A 23,219-nucleotide genomic window follows, 5' to 3' on the forward strand; every position below is an offset into this window, starting at 1 on the left:
AATAATCAAATAATAACACCAGCTGAGAAAGTCATTCAAGGTTCCAATAATTTATACATTTTATTGCAAAAAAAAATTTATTAAATATTTTATTCTTCTAAATCATGACGGTATTATCAAAAATGCTACTTTAATTTATTTCCATCAAGCTCCACTAAGATTATTAACAAGAAATAATCTAAAATTTAGTTTTTTATCAGTCAACAGTCATCCATAATTAGACCAATTTGGGACTAATTTATAAATTTCTTATTCAATTTTCCCCGAATATAGACAGAACAATGCTAGCAACATTGTATGTTAGTCCTATCTTCATATTATTAAGTTTCATGCTTGTATCTCATCTAGACTTAGGTTATACTAAAAATTAACAACAGGTAGAGCTAAATGGACATCCAAACAAACTAACAAGCTGATTGCAGTATTCATCCTCCTATACAATTTTATTGCCTGGGCATTATAAAAACCTGTAACATGTAACCAAACAACAAATATAGTGAATTATCTTGATTTCTGCTGCCCTTAATTATAAGTACTGAGAACACAATTACACTTACCTATAGCATTTACATCAGGCATCTGAAAATCATGGATCTGTATTCCCAATATCTGTAATAGGAAGAAATTCTCATTTAAAGTAATTCCTTTTGAGACAAAACAAATAAATGCTGAGGAAACAACTTAAATGGCAAAGTCTGTGGACTCATTAAGTGAAGGAGACAACAACATTTGAAATGCTTTAATGCTGTTTTAGCACAGCTTTGTTAAAATCTTTAGAACATGTCTCAAACAAAAATCATTTCAATTTATATGCAGCAAAGTAGAAAATTTCTAAGACCTACGATTTTTTTTAGGGCTGACAGTAGCCACCTAGTGGTTAATGTGTCTGCCTATCAAGCTAGGGATCATTGGTTCGAGCCCTAATCAGGTCACAACCATGTTTCTTCATATGACACCAGTACTGGTTGCTTTCAAAAGTGATTAATATAAGTTGCAAGAACTTGTTTTGCAATCAAGCTTAAATAAATATGTTTAAACCAAGTAATATTTTTCAAATGATTTATCTTGGTCTGCACTGGTCACATGGCTACATTTAGTTGCTGCTAGCAGGGCAAAGTTTAATGAATTAACTATGCTGAACATGATATGATTTCTGACTATACCATATACATGTACAAAAATGTACTGTATAGTCATAAAAGATGGTTAGTAAATTTTAGCATTCAAAAATTCCTAATTTTAACAATGATCACTTCCAGACTATGAAAATACAAAGTGAGATAAATTTTGAACATGTATTTAGAAGTAAAATATTGTGAAGTGAACAAAAAAGTATCTTACACATTGCAATAGCACTTACAAACCAAATAAGTTACCAAAAAGAGGTCACACAAAAGATAAATGGTCATAAATATTGCAAAAGCAAAATGTCCAAGTCCCCACATGAGGTTTGACATTAATGGAAGATAGATAAATAGATAAAATGAGTCATTAATCACACACAACAAAGAAAATTATTACTTGAATCTTGATCTTCTTACTTTTCTTTAAACCTTAAAACATTTTTCTCAAGTTTGATTTTCTTGAACTACTTAGGTTTATCTTAGGTACCTTTTTGAACAATTTATTGTCAAATAGAAACCTACATTTTTATTGATACATAGACACAATAATATAAATTGATCTTTACAAGGGGGAATAATTTAGCAATATTGTCCATGCTAGAGTAATGACTCTTGATCAACTTTGGCCGCTAAGGAATATCTGAAGTTACATGTGAATTAATACTGTAGACAACTTAACCCTATAATTTTCTTATGTAGTTGTGGTTAAAATAATAAATAAATCAAACTTTTACAAATACTAAAATATAACAGTATGACATTACCTCCAGATTGTATTCTAAAATGCCTTTGAGTATTTTCTTTAAATTGCTGACTTTAAGTCGCCAGTTGGTCACATCCTCTGTTTTGATTCTATTTAACCAACCTTCATTAAAATAATCTGGTGCACTGGAATAGATGCAGTAAACATAAAACATGTTTTGAATTACAGAAAATGTAGGCTTTTTTCTATTTTTAATGTATCCTTAAAATTCCTTTACCATCTCATTTTAAATGATAAACTTGATACATTGAATAAAACTTGGTTTATACAGAATTTATATTAGTTTGATTGTGTAAGAAGCTATAAGCTTATAAACACACTTTTGAATCTGTTCCTGGAACCAACCAGTACTTAGCAATGAATGTAAAGTTTTTTGCTCAAGGAAACAACTAAACTTCCAAATAGTTAAAAATTATAAATTACACATTCTTTAGTCACATATCAAACATGGTTAAATAAATTGGTCTTTGCATCATTTTAGGATGAACATCAAAAACACCGCAAACTTAAACAATATGCACAAAGAACTTTTTACACCGTTACACTTTTCTTCATATACAAAGTATTTAGATTAACACTCCTGCTGTGACATTGCCTGCATACTGTAGTATTGTGTTATGCCAAATATGGTTTGTTTGTTTGTCTGGGATTTACGTCACACCCTCACGGTATATGTCATTTGGCGATGTTCCAGCTTTACTGGTGGAGGAAGACCTCAGGTGCCCTTCTGTGCATTATTTCAGGCACGAACGGGCAGCTGAGTAGAACCAGAGACGTTCTGTAAGCAAGCTGGATAGCTTCATCACATGAAAGAATCCAAGGTCCCTGTCAAGATTTGGACCCACAGTGGTGAGGGGCAAGTGGTTTGAAGTCAACGACCTTAACCACTCGGCCAAGGACGCCCCAGCCAAATATGGTAGGACTGATTCCCAGATTGTAAACCTTTTAAATTTGCTAATCAAGAAGTGACACAGACCGGTCAATTAGCAATACAATATTGTAAGCAAAGACAAAAACTGTTGAAATAACAACTTTAATTGATAAAAAGTTAAGTTCACAATTTCTTTATTCAACTCTGAAGAGCACTAAATTTGCTAGATTAACAATAGAAGTTTCCAGGAAATTATTACAAAATGCTCTTGTCACTAGTTTTCGCGACTGTCAGGATTTAAAGCCAAAATACAAATTGAAAACAGCCTGTCATGGCTACTTATAAAGACGCTGAAATGGCCAGTACTGTAACAATTGACCAATCATAACATTCCATTAGCCCTGGCAGTCTGGCAGGAGAGACAGGAATTTCTTAAAATGGCAGCCATATTGACATGAATAATTTAGAAAATGTAAATTAACAAAGTTAACAAATAACAAAATATGCAATAAACACTTGAATTACATGCTTAACTTGATGCACTTAATATCTGAACCAAAAACAATCATGATTATCGCTTAGAAAAATGAACTATTGATATAAAAAGATTCAAAGTGCCAAGTATTTGAATTTTCCCTCCTGACAAACTTAGAGGTCATACTGGTCATCAACATTATTATGAAATACAGCAATGCCAGCTAAATATTTGGAAAGTAACTTAATATGTCTTAGGTAATTAAGGATTACATTCTATGTTCTTACATGTAAAATGGTAAGTATTTGTATATGTTTATGAAAATAAAGTCATTTAAAGTTTTGAATCAAGGTAGACAACTCTTGTCGGCCATTTTGATGCCAGGATAAACAAAGTAAGTAAATCTATCATTTCTTAAAGTGTTAACCTCCTTATTGTGCCTAATATAGTCCTAGAGCCTCAGAATGTCCTATATCATGGTCTTAATTACTTCATTTACCAGAAAATTATCTAAACAAATAAAATTAGCAAATATGAATGGCTGAGGCAAGTTCAGGAATCCTGACAGGTAAAGTTCAGGAATCCTGGCAGGTAAGTTTTAAGCATTTACTGAACAGTATTACCTCACTTGTCAATAAATTATGCTAGTTTGATGTTCAAATTGTCATAAAACATTATTTGTTTTAAACTGATATATTCATTATAAGGTCCTGAAAGTAAATAAGTTGATAAACATTCAAAGTCCCTTACAATATTTAATCAGCTATCATGTACATGTTTTGCATCGTCGGATACCCACAATTGATAAGCATGTCAAATAACATGCAATCAACCGTGGGTAAAATGAATCGATTTGCGTCGATATACAGCAACAGGTGCGTAAAATATCTACCAATGACATCGCGTTTAACAAATCTATATTCTTCAACAGCGGAGGTAAAAAACAATAAGAAACAAAATGGCAGCGCCCACGGTTAAAAACTGTTGTACGTGTCTTGCTAAAATCAATGGCAAAAACTATCGCCAAATCAGTTCTTCTGCAAGCAGATATCAATCAGAAAGGAAAACATCACGCTGTAAAAGTAAATTATCTATACTTTCTTGCTGGAAATCGTTTAATTTTTCGATGTTGAACTTTTCACGTCGTCTATGGTTGTCGCAATATTGTCTGTAATACCGAACGTCGTACAGAACGAGCGTTTTGATTGGTTTTAATCGCCTCATGAAATCGTGAGGCAGCCAATGAAATAGCTGCCTTTGACACACCTCTAATCGACTGAATATCGGCAAAAAATCCCACGGCTGATAAATGTTAATGGTTCGGCCGTGGGTATCCGACGATGATGTTTTGTAGAATCAACAGTGACCGTATTATCAATTTATAACCAAGTTTAAGGTATGTTTTAATTCTAGATAGGCACTGTGTGTTAGGTAGACATCAGTACACAATTTAAGACTAAAACATATTTGGCTAGGTCTTTTTTACTTTGATATTCAAACTCAGGGGCATTAAGAAACTTAGAATTTAATTGCTCAAACAGCCTAGTTGCTAGAGCCCAGATTTAAGTTACCATCATGATATGTTCATTAATATTGTAGATAATTGAAATGTTAATAACTTACATTTGATGTAAAACTTTTGCCATGGCAATGCCATCACTAAGTTGTTCTGGGGATTGATGGGGAGAGTCAAGGTTGAAAGTGTCCAACTGTAAAAACAAAGGAGAAAAATTAAGTACTTAGTCTAAAAACATATTAAGTTGACAAATCTTACATATTAATACATAGGGGATATTTGTTTAATTTGACTGAATATGCTATACAGCACCCAGACTCTGTGTCAGGGCTCAAGCTAGGTTCAAAATTTAGGGAGAAGTCACTTCTCCCTCCAGCTGCTTTAGGGAGAATTAAGTGGGGAGACTCTAGGGAGAAGTGAGGAGATTCATTTATCGATGTTTGTTGTATGTTATCGCAATTATGTTGACTCACTGTACATATCTTATTAAATGAATTGGATTTGTGTTACAACAGAATATTCAATTTTAATTTAAAAGTAGTTTGAAACAAGTAATAATAAGAATGAGTATGATGTAATGCAACCATTGCATTAAATGAAGATAAAAAAGCCATAGTTGATTCCTATCATGGATCATATCATGGGTGGATTAACAGTTATTCCCTTCTGATTTACTATTAAAAAGCTTGCGCCGGACATTATATTCATATTCACTTATGTTGTAAAGAAAATGAAAGTAGATAACGAAAGAAACGATCTTTAATTTAACTACATTTGTAATAAATACAGTGTAATACGCCGTCAATTTTATCAAATTTAACTCGTCGCCAAAAAAGGTTATCATAACTTTCATTTAAAATTACCGTTACAGTTATATGTCGAGCAGACAATCATTCGATACTGAAAATTTAATTGACGTTTGATCCGTCCATCATAAATAATTGTTACAGGTAGTTGTATGTTAGCGATTTAATAATTGGTTTAATAATGTCGCCTCGATTAAAACGTGAATTACGATTGGTTTCTTGCACGTATCGGTAATCTCGCCGTGGGCGGAGTCTAATTGTTCCTCGAGCGTCTGTTAATTAGACTTTTATGGCATGTTGGTAAACAAACGGATTAATGACATTTCGCGTTGATTGTGATGCATGACAGTCCCTTTTTCCGGCGGCGAGGGTAAACAAAGCAAACATACACAACATGTTATTCACAGTTATTGTTATTGTTGGTAATTTTCAATAATGGATCAATAAAATCGGGCGACTTCGTCTTCGCTTTCATGTCAAATGTCGGCGAAGTCAGACGGAATTCGGCGACTATTTCGCCCGAATCGCCCACTAGCTCGAGCCCTGTGTGTGCTGTAGGGAACTTAACTAGAATACATAGAAGCAGTGTATAAATTACCAAATGACAGTTTTAAAACAGAAAATGTAAAATAAAAATGAACAATTATTTTATACTGTTTCACGGTAAAGGTAAATCAAAATTGCTTTGAGGCTTTCCCTTTTTCATATTAGTATGTCAAAGAAATGGTTAACGAGTCATGCAAGATTCTTGAACAGTTTACCCAACCCATGATTCTCAGTTTGTTCATATTTTGATAGGCTTTGCCTACATTCATATTACAATATTACAGGCTGCTTGTGCTACTGATATACACTTGAAATACAGTGAAGAAGTCACATTTTCTGAAATATCCTAGTTCTGGCTTCCAAAACTTTATAAGCCTCTTTTTAACATTTTTGTTTTTCATCTGATGCAGCATTAAAGTTTTGGATCAGACCCTTTACAAAACCTAACCAGAATTATGAGCATACGTTGATTTAAATTTATTTTTCATTTGCAAATACCCTTGTCCAAATTAATTCTTGTGCATTTTGTGATAAAACAATTATTTAATTATCGTTCTATACCATTTAAAATATCAAAACATTAATACCCAGTCATTAAAATTGCCTATTTAACTGTGAAACATCAATTACACCGACTACAGTCAGCCATGACATTTAGGAGCTACGCGAGACCTGGTATGCCGTCATTCACTGTAACCGATTAGAGTAGAGTCGTGAACTATATTTAGAACATCGTTGTTGACATGATTTCAATATTTATAATTCAAGATTATGTTTTTATTTATTTTCTTTAATTTTGTAGAACTTAAAGTTACATTAAATAAATTTCATAAAAAAGAAATAACGACATTTCATTAATAAATTGGGTTTCATATTGACTCCAGATCTAATTTTGGTGTCCAGGCAACCAAAATGAGTTTAATGAGCATACAAATGTGCAACCTCATTGTGGCGAATTCGGAAGTACAATTTCTGTTTGCATGAGATACTCCACCTTCAGATCATCCGTACATCAATATTAAATCAACAAACATGACTATAAGTAGCAGTCCTATTTTAACGGTATATTTCCGCATTGTAACGGGTATTTTCATGCAAATTTAATCTGTTTTATGAGATGATTATTTTTTCTGAACCACAGGCCTAGTGCACCGTGAAGCTTAAACGGTAAAAGTGCATTTGCACAAGAAAATCTTATATTTGCTGTGTTCCGGATAGCAAATATAACTCCGTGACGTAGCGCATACACGAGCTGATTATAGTCTTCATTTGCATGTTAAAATTCGTATACGAACTTTAGTGTTACCGTGGGGTTTTCCATTTAAAATCCTAATTTATGAACAATATTTGATGAGATTTACAACGATACTGTAAAAAAGGTTAATGAAACTGTAGAATGCTTGGTTTTTAGGCCACCGGCAAAAATATTCTAACATATTTATTTAATGTAACTTTAAATAAATAAAATTATATTGAATACAAAACTCAGTTTATCACCTTTTTCAATATCTTAAAAAAAGTAATTTAATATAGTTGGAAGCACATGGGTTGTCCGCGCAAATTAACCTGTAAAGGTCAATCTCGCAATCACGTGGTCTATACGTTTAGGCAATATGGCGACCAAGTGCTGAATTTTTTTAACTGTCGGAAACTATTAGGTAGTTTATGTTGGCAATAAGTTTTTATATGTCTATTCTTGGCTTATCAACAGATATCAAGGTATGCTTCATCATCATGATGATGATCATAGCATGTTTCGATGAATGAATATGAGCATATCAGAATCCTGGCAATATTATTGGTGGACTTTCCTTACGAGACTGTCTTCAGCGTTCACGTCATGTCATAGTAGTATATAAACGGGTACGCTGAAGACCTTAAGCTAGAAATATCCATGACAGCATGACACAAAGACTAGGTATGATATATCATTCACTCACTAGCAAGTCCTTAGTCAACGATGGCATCATATTTGATGTTACTTCTGCTTCTTCTTTCAAATTTAAGCAATCTTAAATATTAATTTCAAATATGTCTCCGATACTCCCAACTGGACCCAAGCTGTGTTTTTGCTGGGACATGAATTTCATTTTCTTTTCGCGTTTGTTGATACATAACGCAAAAACCTAGAGTCTGAGATACATATTTGACATAATTCAATTAAAATCGATCAAAAATTATACCCAGAGTGAGAGACTTTCGTATAAAGTCTCCTTGTCCATCGTTGTTTCTAAATTTTCATCTTTTCCAATTAAAATTTGACAAGTTGCAAATTCTGACAGTAAGGGAGATAATCAAAATTCTATTTCCTGTTGCCTCGATTTCATATTCGCATACGTTTGATGTATTCTGAAATAAACAGTGAACTGTTTTTTCTAATCGAGCACCTCCAAAAAAAAAAAAAAAAAATGAAAGAAAGAAAACAATAATGATAATAATAGTAGTACTTACTTCTTGTAAACCTTGGGCTTTTCAACATAATTTTTGGCTAAATACAAATGAATTAAATAAAGTTACAAGATTGATTAGATTTAGTTGAAATTCTTAATATAGATCTATTTCGTATTGAAACTTGTACGCACGGATTTCACGATGTTGAGAAGTTAGGTTACTTAACTGGACAGGAAACGAACAAAATTGAATATTGCACTATAGTCAGCTACCATTTATTATAGGATAACCAGGTATTGAGCGAATTTCATCAGTGTCACAATGGTTGAAAGGATCGAATATGTAAAAATTTATTTATTTCGGAGAGATGAATATTTAGTCAAGATATAAATTTTTTGTTTAAAAGTTTATAGTTTCAATGGCCTCCTCTCCACATGTACGTGATATAGACATATACACATATCATAGGGTCATTATCATTACCTGGGACATAACAATTATATTATAACACAGACGAGAAAACCTGATTAGCGCGTTTTAGGAAACACCACGTCTTGTTCACGTCATCTCTGACGTCATGTAGATAATTTTCTATTCTGTGATAAAATTTCTGTTAACGTTATATATTGAATATTTCACTACATTAGCCAAGGCAACAATGCTTTCTGTAATTTCCTACAACGGAAATCACAACCCTTAACCTGTTATTGGAGCGGCTCCGAGTTACTCTATTCAGTTACTCTACTCCAGTTACTCTATTCTTCTAGCCAATCAAGCAGGCATGCACGAAGTGCATGCCTTTGGCTTAACTTAACCTTGATATTCTAAAACTCTAAATAAGGAAGCTTGAAATGTCCTGTTCAAAATTTCACCAAATTAATGGATAAACTATATGAAAATATAATTTTATATCATGTATAAATAAGACGTCAGACTTAAAAATCGCTCCCACTGCGAAGAAAGTAACTTTCAAAAAAAAAAAAAAAAAAAAACACTATCTTAGCAGCACAGAAAATTTAATTATCAGATTTCTTGAAATGCTTTAAGAAGCATCAAGTGTCTGAAAATAATCTGGAATACCAATATAACAGTGTCAGTGATTCTGCGCTAGACACTTTCATTACATGGAGGACAAACACTTCTCAAATATCGATGTCTTGAGGGAAACCTGGAACTACTGACAGATTTCTTCGGAATAATCTTTTCTCGCTTTGCTTGAAATGTCAGAGTCAGAGCAACAGGTGAATAACGATAGATAAATACAGACATGCCAGAGTTTGATAGAGAACCTCTTATATGATGAACTTAGATGGAATGAAAACTTACTCAGTCGTATTCATTTCGGATATTTGATGTGATACAACGTACGGTAAGCTTTAATTCTTGTTTATTTGTTTTTTTATTGTTGTTTTTTTATTTTTGTTTTGTTTATTTTTGTTTGGGGAGGGGGGTGGGAGTTGTTTTGATTCGTTATTTTCTAACAATACGGCTGTGTTTAATCGTTTCAATAGATGCCTGTTCAGATACAAGTACTCTCAATAAGCTTACTTCAAATTTGTTTCTGATAATCTGGACATAACAATATATATGTATAATTATATACAGTCCTATAAAATGATGTTGCTCAACAGTGTTATGTTTATCTTTCCTGGCATTGCAATGCCACATGATTTGTATGAATAAACATTTTGATATATTAATTTACATGATTCATTTATGTTTATGTATGAATTAAGATACAAACTTTTCTAAGACTTAATCTTACAATGCTGAAATTATGTTTTTGTTTCTGATTTTGTCGTGTGTTCCAAAGCAACAAAACTGTGCAAATGCTTCCAAGATTATTGTGTTCTTTGATATAAAAAATGATTCGAATGATTAAGTATTCATCCCAATGCATGCAATGCAAAAATCAGTTTAAAATATGAGTGATTACTGTAAACGTGATGACAACTGTGTTGAAATGGTATAAAAGGAGTTCCACTAATAGAGGTCCAAAATCCTTATTTAGCTCAACTGGTTTACTCTAAACGGAAACATATGCGAAAAAAAAAACAAACAAAAAAAAACAACAAAAAACAAGCAAATTCGTTGAAATTATATCCCCCCGTCGAGTTGTTACTAACACAACAATTTTGGAGACAAGGCTTTATATACAATTCAGGGCTGTAACAGAGGCAAAAATCAGTGTTAAATAGTATTATCTGGACATGCCAATGAGATGCAAATTGCCTTTTTGTCATAAAGTTTTGTTGAAATCAATTCAGCAGTTGCAGAGAAATAGCAATATTGCTCTATATGCATACTACATAACTATACAAGGGCCACAAGTCTGTGTTGAAGATTGTGACCGGAACAAGGCGACGATATGCGCATCTTGTCTTGGTATTAAAGGTTCCCATAAAGTTTCGTTGAGTTCCAGCCAGTAGTTGCAGAGAAATAGCAGGAAACGATTACTAGTATTGTTCTATATGCATAATCAAGGGCTGGAACAAGGCGACGAATTTCAGCCAGTAGTTGCAGAGAATTAGCACGGAAACGAAATTCGAACGGACGGACAACGCCAAAACAATATCCACCTTTCGATTCCATCGGCGGGGGATAAAAATATATAAGAATTCTATTGAAAATCGATATTGTTTTGCGATTTTTAGTATAATTTGTGTTAAATGTGTTTAAACGTTTTTCACTTTTTGTTATTTTGCACAACAAAAATTATATTTTTTCTGGAAAAAAGGAGTGAGAAAATGATATTTTTTTTTGGTAAATACCTCCACCAAACCGCAAAATACTTCAAGTCCATTTATGTCAAAAACCACAGTGGTGTACTTTTAAGTTTGATGTTTATAATAACTATATTCAAATAAACAACCCGGTTCATTGAAGAGCGAGAAAAACAGCTTTGAATAGAAATCGCCGCAGGTTTTCGCAATTTACAATGCTAATCATGTCTTCAATTTTACTGTGATTTCTCCATGGCAACGTAACAAAGGTTCACAGACAGGACACTGGTGAAGCTGGTTGATGTCGGTTTAGTTACAGTACAACCTGTACAGGGCAACCACCTTTGGGAGACAAACATTTTGGTCGTTTCAGAGAGGTGTTGCGCTAGAGAGGTTTAATATATTTAAGAATTGCTATATTGTTTTTATACAGATGTAAGCGCTCTATAATGTACCTAACTTTAAACTAGGACAAAAATTATACATTTCTACACCTTTGGTCATTTTAGTGTTGAAAACGATAAGAAGTCTATCTGTACATGTACATGTACTTTACTAACATAATAATCTCGGTCATAAGTCACTGGGCGATTTCCTATGTAAGCTGTTTTATCATAACAACTTTGTACTTCTATCGTTTCACAATGTTATATTTTCCTCGTATAACGGATATAGCACAAACTGATATTGACATGTAATTTGTTTTTGTTTTGTTTTTGAGAATGAATTCAAGTTCTTAAATTGTCGTTTATGGATTTTATTGAATCAGACGAGAATAATAATCTGAGCTCTCGGTTGTAGTGATAAATTAATATGGCGTGAACATTTTGTCCCGCTTGTCAAACTTTTTTTCTCCTACTGCCAAAGAATGACACCACCAGGCTAAATTCTCTGGATGTCTCTGTGACAAGTATAATTACTTGATATATAGTGTTTTATACATGTGGATTCAATGTGAATTTCATTTTTTATTGCTGACAATCCATCGTTTATTTTAAATTCCTTTATGAATTCATTTCAATGCTTTATTCTTATTGTGTCCAAATTTCCCAAAAAGAGGATATAGTTCTATACATTGAGTTAGAGTGATATGTAATTGTATGTTTTATCTAAACAAACATTGACATATCGTTTAGTTCTATTTGCTGTTGTTTTTGTGTGCATGCGTGCGTGCGCACATGCGTGTGTGTGCGTGTGAATTATAGACATTTATTAATTTATTAGACATTTATTAGACATTAATTATGAGATGACCCTGTTTAAATTGCCCGAATCTCTGAATCTTAATCTTCATCGTTCTCACTTAACATATCTTTTCATTTTTCAGAAATATCTGCGGAATCGTACAATATTGAGATTTCTTGTTTCTAGTGTAACGGGCATACACTCATTTGTGTAATAATGACATCACGTAAGTTTTAAGTTTGTACATGTTTGTTGTGGAATTTCGCTTTATCATGTCAATGAATAAAATGTCTTAAACTTATCTCAACGTTCATGTAAATAAATAAGCAAACCAAACAAAACGAGTATTAACTATGTGAACAAATCTACTTATCATAAAGTAAGTCAAAGTCATTATCCTGTATTCTGCCTGAACCTTTTGCCACCAGTAAAAATGAAGCCAGACATCCGTGTTCAGTCTGACCAGGCTCTATACTTTCTCTAGCTGATTTTTTTATGTTGAAATCCCTCCAATACTGAATTCATTGACTGTTTCTCAATAGCTCAAAGCTGGGCAAATTTAGCAGGTTAAAGGGTAATCGTATTTCATATCCAAGGATGAACTACGAAAAAATGAACGAATCTACTCATCTGGAAGTATGCATCATTCATTACTCTGTGCTTAGGGAAGGATAAAACAATTTACATTGTTATTAGAAATATACTAAGATATCACGATTCGTTTTTCTACAATGGTCATTTTGATAGTATCGCAGATCATGTCCTTTTCGTTGTCATAGCAACAGGTTATTTTTAATGGAATTCCTTTGTCATTGAATTGTTGGGAGGCATTTATTATTAGATTATGCAAATGGAACGATTTGTTTGGCACTAATTAGCCATGTTGTCATTACAGTCTCTTGATTACTATTTGTTTCCCTTTAAAGACTAACCACGACCAAGTTATTTTTATAGAATTTTGCTGGCTACGATTGGAATAAATAAGATCTAAGCTTAATATGATGACCCAGCTGCCCAGGCACAAAACATAACTTTCGAGCTACATGTATTTTAATTTTAAAGCACAAAGCGGTGATAATTGACTTCGGTGCAATTTCCTCAGAGTATAAGCCACATAGATTAATTTTGAGCTGAAATGTAGCTAGGTCATTGTTCAGCGTTCTGTAAGGTCTAGTAGAACATATAAGTGATGTTTTGCGAAATAACTAATGGCCTATCTCTGTACCCTGGAACATTTCCTTGTTGTTTCGCAAATCGTAGTGTCAATCGCCACCTTTGCCCCGGCTACGTTGTAGGGCCGCTCTCTAATAGCAGCTGGTCTCACTTTACCGATTAAGTAAAGGTATCATGTAAGTTGTGTTGTACTGAAGCACTAAATAAGTTGGGATTCAACCGGCTCAGCGGACAATCTTCTGCCAATGCCCTAAGCCTCTTCGCGATAATTGTCGACTGTCATCAAGTTAAGATATGTAAATTTACGCTAGTTGTGATCTACAACAGTGTCAGAGAAATTAACACTTTGACCAGGCGAAATATTTGCATGAAATTCGCTAATACAATGTAGATCAACTATGTCGCGATTTAAGCTTTTACCTTTGACTACAGATAAACATAACTTAATAAATTAGTATGAACATACATGCAATTTAATAGTTTGAAGCGAATTATAGAATACTTGTTTCTATAAAACATTTCCAGGATTTAAAATGGCACTTATCCAGATGTCGGTTGAGAGGTACAGAGAGAGAAATCTGATAAAAGCGGCGAAACTCATAAAAGAGGCTGCGAAGAATGGTGCTCGAGTTGTTGCCCTTCCAGTAAGTGCGCGTTTGATTAGAATGCAAGGTTGAATTAGCACTTTATTCTCTTTGCTAAAAATGCATTATTAACAATACACATTCTTTATATTATTATATAAAATAGAAGATATATACTTGTGATCGAACCATAGCAATTGAAATACTCACACGTTTATTAACTATTTCTGGGACCAAAAATATATTTATTTTTGGTCCCAGGCTATTTTCATAAAATTATACATGCTGTATTGTGCTTTATTAAAATATTTAAATACATGCATGCACCCCCGTGGTGTGTGTTTTATTACTGAAAAGGACAAAAATGAGAAAAAAAGAAGCTAAAAGAAATAGAAAGTACATGACTTTTATTTCGTAGGAATATTTTACATGCTGGATGGATCCCGACTATTTCATTGAGTACAAGGAACCACCGGATGGACCTTCAGCACAAATGTTGGCCAGAACAGCCAAGGAAAATAACGTATATTTGTACGGTGGTAGGTAGAATTTATTATGAAACCACAGTATGCACAAATCGCAATGTCAATGACAATCAAGATATATTCGCATTTCACGAGTTTTCCTGATATTTAACAATTTACATTTAATGGTGTGACATTTTCGAGTTCTAAGTCACATGCACTTGTACCATCATATGACAATTGTTCACCTTGTCTTCGTGACACAACTGCTAAGTGCACTTCCGGCATAAGTGGCAAGAAAAACGTGAATGGACCGCGAAAGAACCGTGTGTTTTTAAAGAACGCTATCTTGAGATTTAAGAGCATTTTTTTTAGATATTTAAAAAATTGGGGCATGCATACTATGAGCGACTGTATCAGTCATATTAATAAACAGTCATGTTTTCTGAATTAACGAATAATTAATGTGTGCAAAGTCATAACTCCGTGTTACTACATGTATCTGTATTCATTTATTTTCGACTGTTTGTATTACATGTATATTGTTGTGAAAAAATTATTTGAAGACAAAAAGGACGTTTTAACATTTTTATTTCACTAGGAACGTTTCCCGAAGAAATTCCCGGTTCAAACAAACTGTACAACACATGTCAGATATATAATCCTCGTGGGGAGCTCATGGCGCAATTTAGAAAGGTAAATAAAATATGTAATAAATATAAGAAAATATTTAATGTAACGGACAACTAAAGTTCTTACATATCTTGCATGTATCATGCACGGACGACTCAGAAGATTTCTGTTCGAGGCGGGGGCAAGGGTGGGCGGTTCGTCTTACAAAAAGTTATACTGGGAAATTAGTAAATTTTCTGAAAATATTTACTGATGCAATACTTATAACTTTGAAAAGATAACTGTTACAGTAATTTATAGCTCTATATAGGACTATGTAACTAGCAAATTACTTAAAACGATAGTCAAAACTTCGGTAGAATAGTCATTACAGATGAAGTAATTTTAGTTGAATTACTTAATTTGGTTTGCGATGTTTAGATGAAATAACATTTATACAGTATATCTATATAGGAAGAAGCAATGATGTGTCCGACTTACGATCACTTTACCCTAATAATTGTTATTCAAAAATGCATTCGTTAGAGCTACAGGCTTATGTTCGCGGAAAATTACTGAACGATTACAGATAGCGTTATTGTAATTTAAAAGTAAAATGTAAGTTATATATATCTTCAGTTAAAATTAATCAAGGCACAAATAAACCGAAACCTTAGAAGTTTTATTTTATAACATTACACACAACATAATGCCACAGAAATGCTTTTATTTTATTTTTGTTTCTCTAAAGCTTTTTCAATTTTGGTTTACTTTTATAGTATCCAAAGTTACTCATTGCCAATTACCGGAACCATCTTTTATTATCTGTTGCTTATTGGCAATAAGCACAGTTATAGTGAATAAGTATTTTGTGTTGAAGTCAAAATACTACATGTACTTTGTTTATATTTTGCTACTTTTATGACATTTTTTTCACATTTATCGCTACTTTTTAGGTAACAATCATCTAACATTTTTCTAAAACAATTATTTAAACATTATACAATTCATGTTTGACCTTTCAAAAGAAGTAAATATTTATTTGTTTCGGGCGCATAATGTGCCTTAATGTACATTACAGATGCATCTGTTTGACGTAGACCTGGGTCCGAGAATGAAGATTACAGAGTCCGAGTTGAATGTAGGCGGAAGTTCGTTGACCACTGTTGACACAGGTACAATAATGAAGTCATATCATTTACTAGTCGTATTGTCTTTTTGACTTTTACATATTAAAAAAAAAACTATATTTAAATGCATAACCGTTGGTTCAGTAGAATTACTGATTTTAAGTCGATTTTATTTCAAGTTCGATCTTCCGCTACTCCAAATAAACTTGCTGATGATATTTTCAATTCGAGGTCCCCTTGTTACTGTTCTAAATACTATACTATAAATAATTAATGCAAGTTTATCCTAAATTGTTTATTTTTGTACAAATAAATTACTTGATACATTTGTGATATACACTGTAAATAAAACATTTCACTAGTAAGAGCACGGTTGCCGGAATTAGTTCGTTGGATAATAGTAGAATTCTATACCTAGATATTCAAGATGACAGAATATTCATCTTTTAACATATCAATGATCAAAATATACAATTTAATCCACAGTCATGTACAAATTTATAAAATTTATAGAGATCAAATGGAAATGTGTCTTTTTTTTTCTTCTTTTTTTTTAGAATATGGTAAAACTGGTTTTGGAGTTTGCATAGATCTTAGATATCCCGAAGTAGCGCGCTTATATGCCAAAAAAGGTAAATAAATGTAAAAAGGAGATAATCGGTAAATTATATTTGAAGATTAGATATATCAAATCATCAATATTTTAACATGCTACATACGTTGTATTACGGATCAATATGAGAACAAGATAAAAGGACGAAATGAATGAAAACAGAAAATGTCATGAATGGGCCGTAGTTGATTCCCCCGGGTTACTGTAATTTCCCGAAATAAATTTATTTATTGCCCCAATTTCAATTCAAACTTGTTAAAACCTTCCTTTTTGGGGGAAGGGGGAAACCCTATTCGCAGTGTAAAAGACTACATGTATTTAAAAATCATATCAAAGTACAAACCTGCCCCCATAAATTAAAAACTTTTAATTTTTCATTGTATTTTTCCTAGGGTTTTAAATTTCTGAACCCTTTCATGGGAAGGGGTTTAGCTTGAAGACAGGTCCATATCACTGGGAGATATTACAAAGGGTTCGAGCTGTGGATAATCAAGTGTTTGTGGCCAATGTTGGACCGGCAACGAATACCAACGCTCCTTACGTCACATATGGACACAGTGCCGTCGCTGATCCTTGGTACGTAAATAATTATTTAGAAAAAGCCTCGTTTTTTGGAAGACATCTAAACCACATTTTCATGTCGTCATTTCCTTTTGAATATGCCAACGAAACACAATAACCATACGTGTTACAAAAAAGATTGTAGTCCGATGCCATTAAATTTTAAGAACATTTATCAGAAAGAAAAACAATATTTGAAAAGTGACAAATTTCCAAAAAAATGTTTTTTTGACATTTCATTTATAAGAAGAACTTGTCTAAACCGGAATATAAACTATTCGCAGCAGTTTCTTTCCCTGGTTACTACGTCATAAATAGGTGCGTTCGTGATCAAGTGGCTAAGGTCGTTGACTCCGAACCACTCACTGCTGTGGGTTCGAATCCCGATAGGGACTTTGGTTTTTGTCATGTGATGAATCAGTCCAGCTAGCTTACGGAACATTGATGGCCCTACTCAGATGCCCGTTTGTTCCTGAGGTCTTCCTCAACCAGTAAGGTGTCATATGACCTATGTGCAACGTAAAGCCTAACAATAAAAAGTCATAAAAAGTATATTTCTCATTCCATTAGTACTTTGAATGCTTTGATTGCCAAAGACAAACTTGATTACATTTTGTATAGCAACAAAATCAAGACGATAGACTCTTTTAAATTCCTGTCTCAATTATCAAAATGTGACTTTAAGTAAAAAAACAAGGGTTAGTAACAGGAGAACATACCGGATAGTAAAACAATGAATGACTTTTTTTTTTATTTTGCTGTATTTGCAAGACAATACATCCTGTTCATTTGCTAGCACGTGTATACGTGTATACAAAGTCCGACTTTGTCAAATACATCTTTTATGAAACTTAAGTTATTACTATAACACCCGAATCGTCCTATACTATTTAAAGCATCATCAGTATTATAATTAATTATTTCAATTATTCTCAATAGATATAGATATGTATTACAATATCTAAATTGTGTTGGTAATTTTAATCATTTTGGGTGTATTCAACAAACCTCTCCACTTTCTGTATCTAATAACTGTATAATTAATAACGCATCAAAGATGGAAGTTTGTGTTGCTCTACGTCAAATCTCGAACAATTTCGAGCGTTGGACTGTGAATCGGGCGATCCTGCTGGTTCGATTTCTGGACGGTGCAGGTCACGTTCGTTGTGATTGATCATGAAATCCTTTCTACGGTCATTCACACTGTACCTCTACTCTGGCATGTACGGAAGTTATCAGTTCCTTGCAAAAGTGAAGGTAAACTGCTTGACAGCCGGCCCAGGAACCATATGGTGTCTGAACTGTGCTCTGGTAAACGGAATGTTCACTTTAATGCAGGATGCATCCTAGGACCTTCAGGTATTTTCTCTATTTCAGGGGTAACATAATTGCCAAAACAGGTGCAGACGAGGACATTGTATATGCTGACATTGGTAAAATATTATTTTCATATTATCTCATCAAACTTAAGCATATTGTTCCAGTATTTATAAGTTATTTTACAATGAGTACTATGGGAAAATACTAGAACTCTTTTTCCTATTGTTCTTTTCGCTTAAAAATTATACGTAACTTTATTAGACTTGCATACAAATTAGCCTCACTGGAATTTTATTCCTCAGCTTTTTTATATTATTGTTAAGATTGTCTGACAAGTTATATGACCGTATATACACGGTTGTTTGTATATATAACCCGAGGCAATATGCGAGGGTTAATTATAATGCAAATTACTGTTTATGTACGGCCATATAACCTGTCAAAATCTTTATATCGAATTTATAATTCTGCCAGAGAAACAAGAGCTGTCACGCAAAAGTGAAGGATGCCCGAAAGATTTCGTAAGTATTGCAGGAAAGTATTATGAAAAGAAACGAGAATAAAAGTAACTTATTTCTTAATATTGTTCTCATGAAATGAAGTGCTGTTCATAGTAAACTTTGACCTTGGAGGTAGGGACATGGGTCTGGCACGCGACACGTCGTCTTGATGTGGTAGACCTTTGTGCCAAGTAATTTCAAAATCCTTCAATGCATGACAAAGTTCTAGTCCGCCTTCAACCTTGATTGTAATTGAGGTTGTATACCACACTTAAGTGAAATTATATATACATGTATGTAATGTAATTATTCATATAAAACAGTTTTCAAACATCAAAAAATATGTAAAATATGTACTGCAAATATTTGTACAAATTATAATTATGTAATCATTAAAATATATGCATTCCTTTCTTATTGAAAAATTTGGCGTAGACTTTTTAGAAAATGGTTTTTTATTACCTCCCTTTATTTACATGAAATGTTAAATTCAGTAATATCTTTATAAATAATGCTTTTTGGAAGATACAAAATTGATGAATCTTAATTTGAGCATCATATTTATGATATAAAACCATAAAAAATTGTGTAACAGGATCTCTAAGTGTGGCCATGACCTTTTAGGAAGTGAGACGCGACACGTCGTCTTGATGTGGTAGACATTTGTGCCAAGTTACATTAAAATCCTCGATGCATGACAATTAACAGTCCGAACACGAATGTTGTGTAAGTGGGGACGCACAGACAGACAGACAGATGGACGGACGGTGCGATTTTGATATGCATAAAATGAAATTACTACATAAATCGACAGCAGATATATTATACGTATATACGTCACGATTATCCAATGAAAAGTGACGTTAAAAACGTGCAGTATTATAAATTTATAATAGACCATTATATAACCTGTGTACTTGAATATCATTTTTTTAAATTATTTTTCTCCTATGTTATTTTGAATATCAAATGTGATTGATACAATTTCAGATTTAGATCTCATCAAAGAAATTCGCCGAAGAATGCCACTGGATAATATACGAAGAAACGATCTGTACGATGTTGTTAACTTAATGGAGAAGAAAAGTTGAATATTAAGACCTAGTTTCTAGATTTTTAAATATACATTGTTGTCTAACAATTATCAAATTAAGACACTCAGTTATTGTGGTTTCGAAGTGTCAGATAAGTACGAATGTGGACTTTTTGCACAGTCTGTCGGCAGCTGTTGCACCTGTGGCTGTTTGATGACAAGGTGGTCGTGTTATGTAATCTATACAGCTAGTAGAGGTGGATGTGATTTTCCATGACAACATACATATATAAACATGTATAATGGCCAATAGTTTAGTGAAAGCTTTCTTATCTTAAAATATAACAATTTAATATATTATCGTTGGAAAAGTTCAAAAACAAAGTTCAAAAACCGCCAAAATGTATTTATAAACTTTTACTTGGAATATTGTGTGCTACTGATTTGTTATTTTTGCCGTTCCGAGTCAATGTTTCATGTATTTATGTAGATATATCAAAATCTGTGTTCATTATCTAATGTTAAAACTAAACATGTTTATATAGATATGTCGAAATGTTTTATTATTATGATAAGTAAAGTTTAATTGTAGAGAAACTCTATTTTAGTTATAAAATCCACGTTGTCCAGATCAGAAAAAGGGTATATTTCCAATAATAAAACCAGTACTTATTAAAACTTAAAAATATTGTAAAGTTCCATTGGGTTTCATGTCGCAATTACAACACAGAATATGTCATTTACCGACTTTCAATCTTTACTGGTGGAGAAAGGCCTCATGTGCCCCTCCATGCATTATTTCAGTTGAATAGAACATCCAGAGGTCCGTTAGCTAGGTGGATAGCTTCCTCACGTGAAAGAATCCAAAGTCCCTGATGGGATTCGAACCTACAGCGGTGAGGGGGCAGTGGATTTATGTCAACAATCTTAACACTTATATAAAAAATATGTAGATAAAATCCTCTCATGTTGGACCAAAAAGAAAATGTAACAACAAAGAATATCAATTTTGAGCTTTCAAAACTGTCATTTACAAACAAATTTGATTTTTATAATGTTCTTTTTCATTATTTAACGGAAATATGAATTGATTGGTAGTTTTCTGAATATGACGATTCGTTTTTTCCAGATTTTATTGTTACGATGGAATCGTCGTTTAAACTTAAGTACAAAGGGAAGATCACTATGTCGACACTTGAGTTTTTCAAGCAGCCTGGTACTAGATATTATGAAGTTTCTTCTGGCGAAAGTTAGGGACCTATCCCTAATGCTCGAACGAATAGTTCTGCAGCTGATCTCCATAAGCTTGTATTTTACAAATTTACAATATTTGTTTAAACTTTCATGTTATCAAATATATTTAAATGAGCAGAAAGCAAGAAGCTCGAAATTCTTGGGTCCGTAGACTTTAACAACAGTTAATGAAGAAATAGAATTCTCTGTATAATTATGAATGAACATTCAAATGAATTCTATCTTCCAGTCGAAATGATTTTTTAAAAAGCGGAACTTGGAAATATTGCAATGGCGATCGATTTATCTGAGATCAGGAAAGTTTAATTGAAAACTTAATATGAGTAAGAAAAGCAAAACATATACAGTTTGAAGATATTTTTATTTTCATTTTGTTCATTTACTCGCGTAATTAATCAGTACATCAACATAATTTGTTCATTTTCACAAAGCAATTTTATACATTAGTATACATACAAAACATTCCAGAACATGTTCTCTCTACATATAAAACAATCAACCACTCTTTCAACATTAAACATACGACTGACCATATATTCCCGACAAGTTAATTATTATTATTTACAAATAAATAAATTGAATCATACGTCCCATTCAATCTTATAAATTATCCACATATATTCATTTCCAATTCCATACACATTTTAAGCACTAAATACATATTTTTAAAGATACAAAATTTAAGGATTATTTTCTTTTTAAAAGAAGAAAAACACATAGATAAAATATGTTAAAATTTAAAAAAAGCTTTCGGATGTGTTCTTCTTTCTTTTTTTATACAAAATCATTGAGAAAATTGTAGAATTTCTTTGAATCTTGCTATGAAATGTTAACTATAGAAGTAATTTGAATAGGGGCTGAAGAATATTCTAATAAAGACATAAATAAAAGCAATGTATGTACAAAAGTGATTTCTGAATCCGTGAAAGAATGGAATTCAATGTCCGTGTCATGTAATGTTTATATAACTGATAACAATATAAGAGACAGATACGTCCTCCCATAATGACGTCATATCTAATTATCATGCAATTAAATACAAAAAAGGTATATAAATAAACAAATAAATAGTGCATGGCATATAAGTTTCAAGAATAACTATTCTAATCTTATCATATTCATGATGAAAAATGTACAACTAGACAAATTCGTTTTCTAAAAAATAAATATCGATTGCAAAATTTCGGTAACTTCCGCCATACTTCGGTGAAGTAATGATGTGTTCCGAATAAAATGACAAAAAAAAGCTTATAACAACTCTATGTGTTATATTTCTACTTTACGAATGTTTAGAAATAATTCAATATTTACATAACACACGAAATTATCAATATCTGAGATTCGTATCTCCGACTGCACAGCTGTCGTCTGCTGTTTAGAACGGAATGAATGAAATGAAATGAAATGAATAATGAATGAAATGAAATGAATGAAATGAAAAATGAAATGAATGAATTGAAATGAATGAATGAATGAATGAATGAATGAATGAATGAATGAATGAATGAATGAATGAATGAATGAATGAAATGGAATGAATGAATGAATTAATTTATTTATTAATGAATGAAAGAA

The 23,219-nt window shown here is 32.5% G+C and overlaps 2 protein-coding genes across 7 annotated transcripts in view; one reads left to right on the top strand and one right to left on the bottom strand.

Annotated features, from left to right (window-relative positions):
• LOC132720366 (protein Hook homolog 3-like) overlaps positions 1–8,435 on the bottom strand; it is a 44,601-nt gene extending 36,166 nt beyond the window's left edge. For all 6 annotated transcript variants that reach the window (XM_060704489.1, XM_060704491.1, XM_060704488.1 and 3 more), the window contains exons 1-4: positions 8,285–8,435; positions 4,857–4,942; positions 1,889–2,012; positions 558–609 (exon numbers count right to left, since the gene is read on the bottom strand). In XM_060704489.1, coding sequence (XP_060560472.1) covers positions 558–609; positions 1,889–2,012; positions 4,857–4,942; positions 8,285–8,323 — 301 coding nt within the window. In that variant the 5' untranslated portion in view covers positions 8,324–8,435. The remainder of the gene's footprint in view (positions 1–557; positions 610–1,888; positions 2,013–4,856; positions 4,943–8,284) is intronic.
• Positions 8,436–9,458: 1,023 nt separating this feature from the next.
• On the top strand, positions 9,459–20,906 carry LOC132720361 (omega-amidase NIT2-like). The gene is made up of 11 exons (XM_060704481.1): positions 9,459–9,861; positions 12,543–12,626; positions 14,099–14,217; positions 14,576–14,696; positions 15,223–15,317; positions 16,315–16,408; positions 16,921–16,995; positions 17,139–17,143; positions 17,401–17,552; positions 18,915–18,970; positions 20,348–20,906. The coding sequence occupies exons 2-11, from the start codon at positions 12,617–12,619 to the stop codon at positions 20,446–20,448; spliced, it is 828 nt and encodes a 275-aa protein (XP_060560464.1). The 5' UTR covers positions 9,459–9,861; positions 12,543–12,616; the 3' UTR covers positions 20,449–20,906.
• The last annotated feature ends 2,313 nt before the right edge of the window (positions 20,907–23,219 follow it).

Source organism: Ruditapes philippinarum, unplaced genomic scaffold, assembly GCF_026571515.1.
Source record: "Ruditapes philippinarum isolate M1 unplaced genomic scaffold, ASM2657151v2 ctg1386_1_1_1_1, whole genome shotgun sequence".
Classification (NCBI taxonomy): Eukaryota; Metazoa; Mollusca; class Bivalvia; order Venerida; family Veneridae; genus Ruditapes; species Ruditapes philippinarum.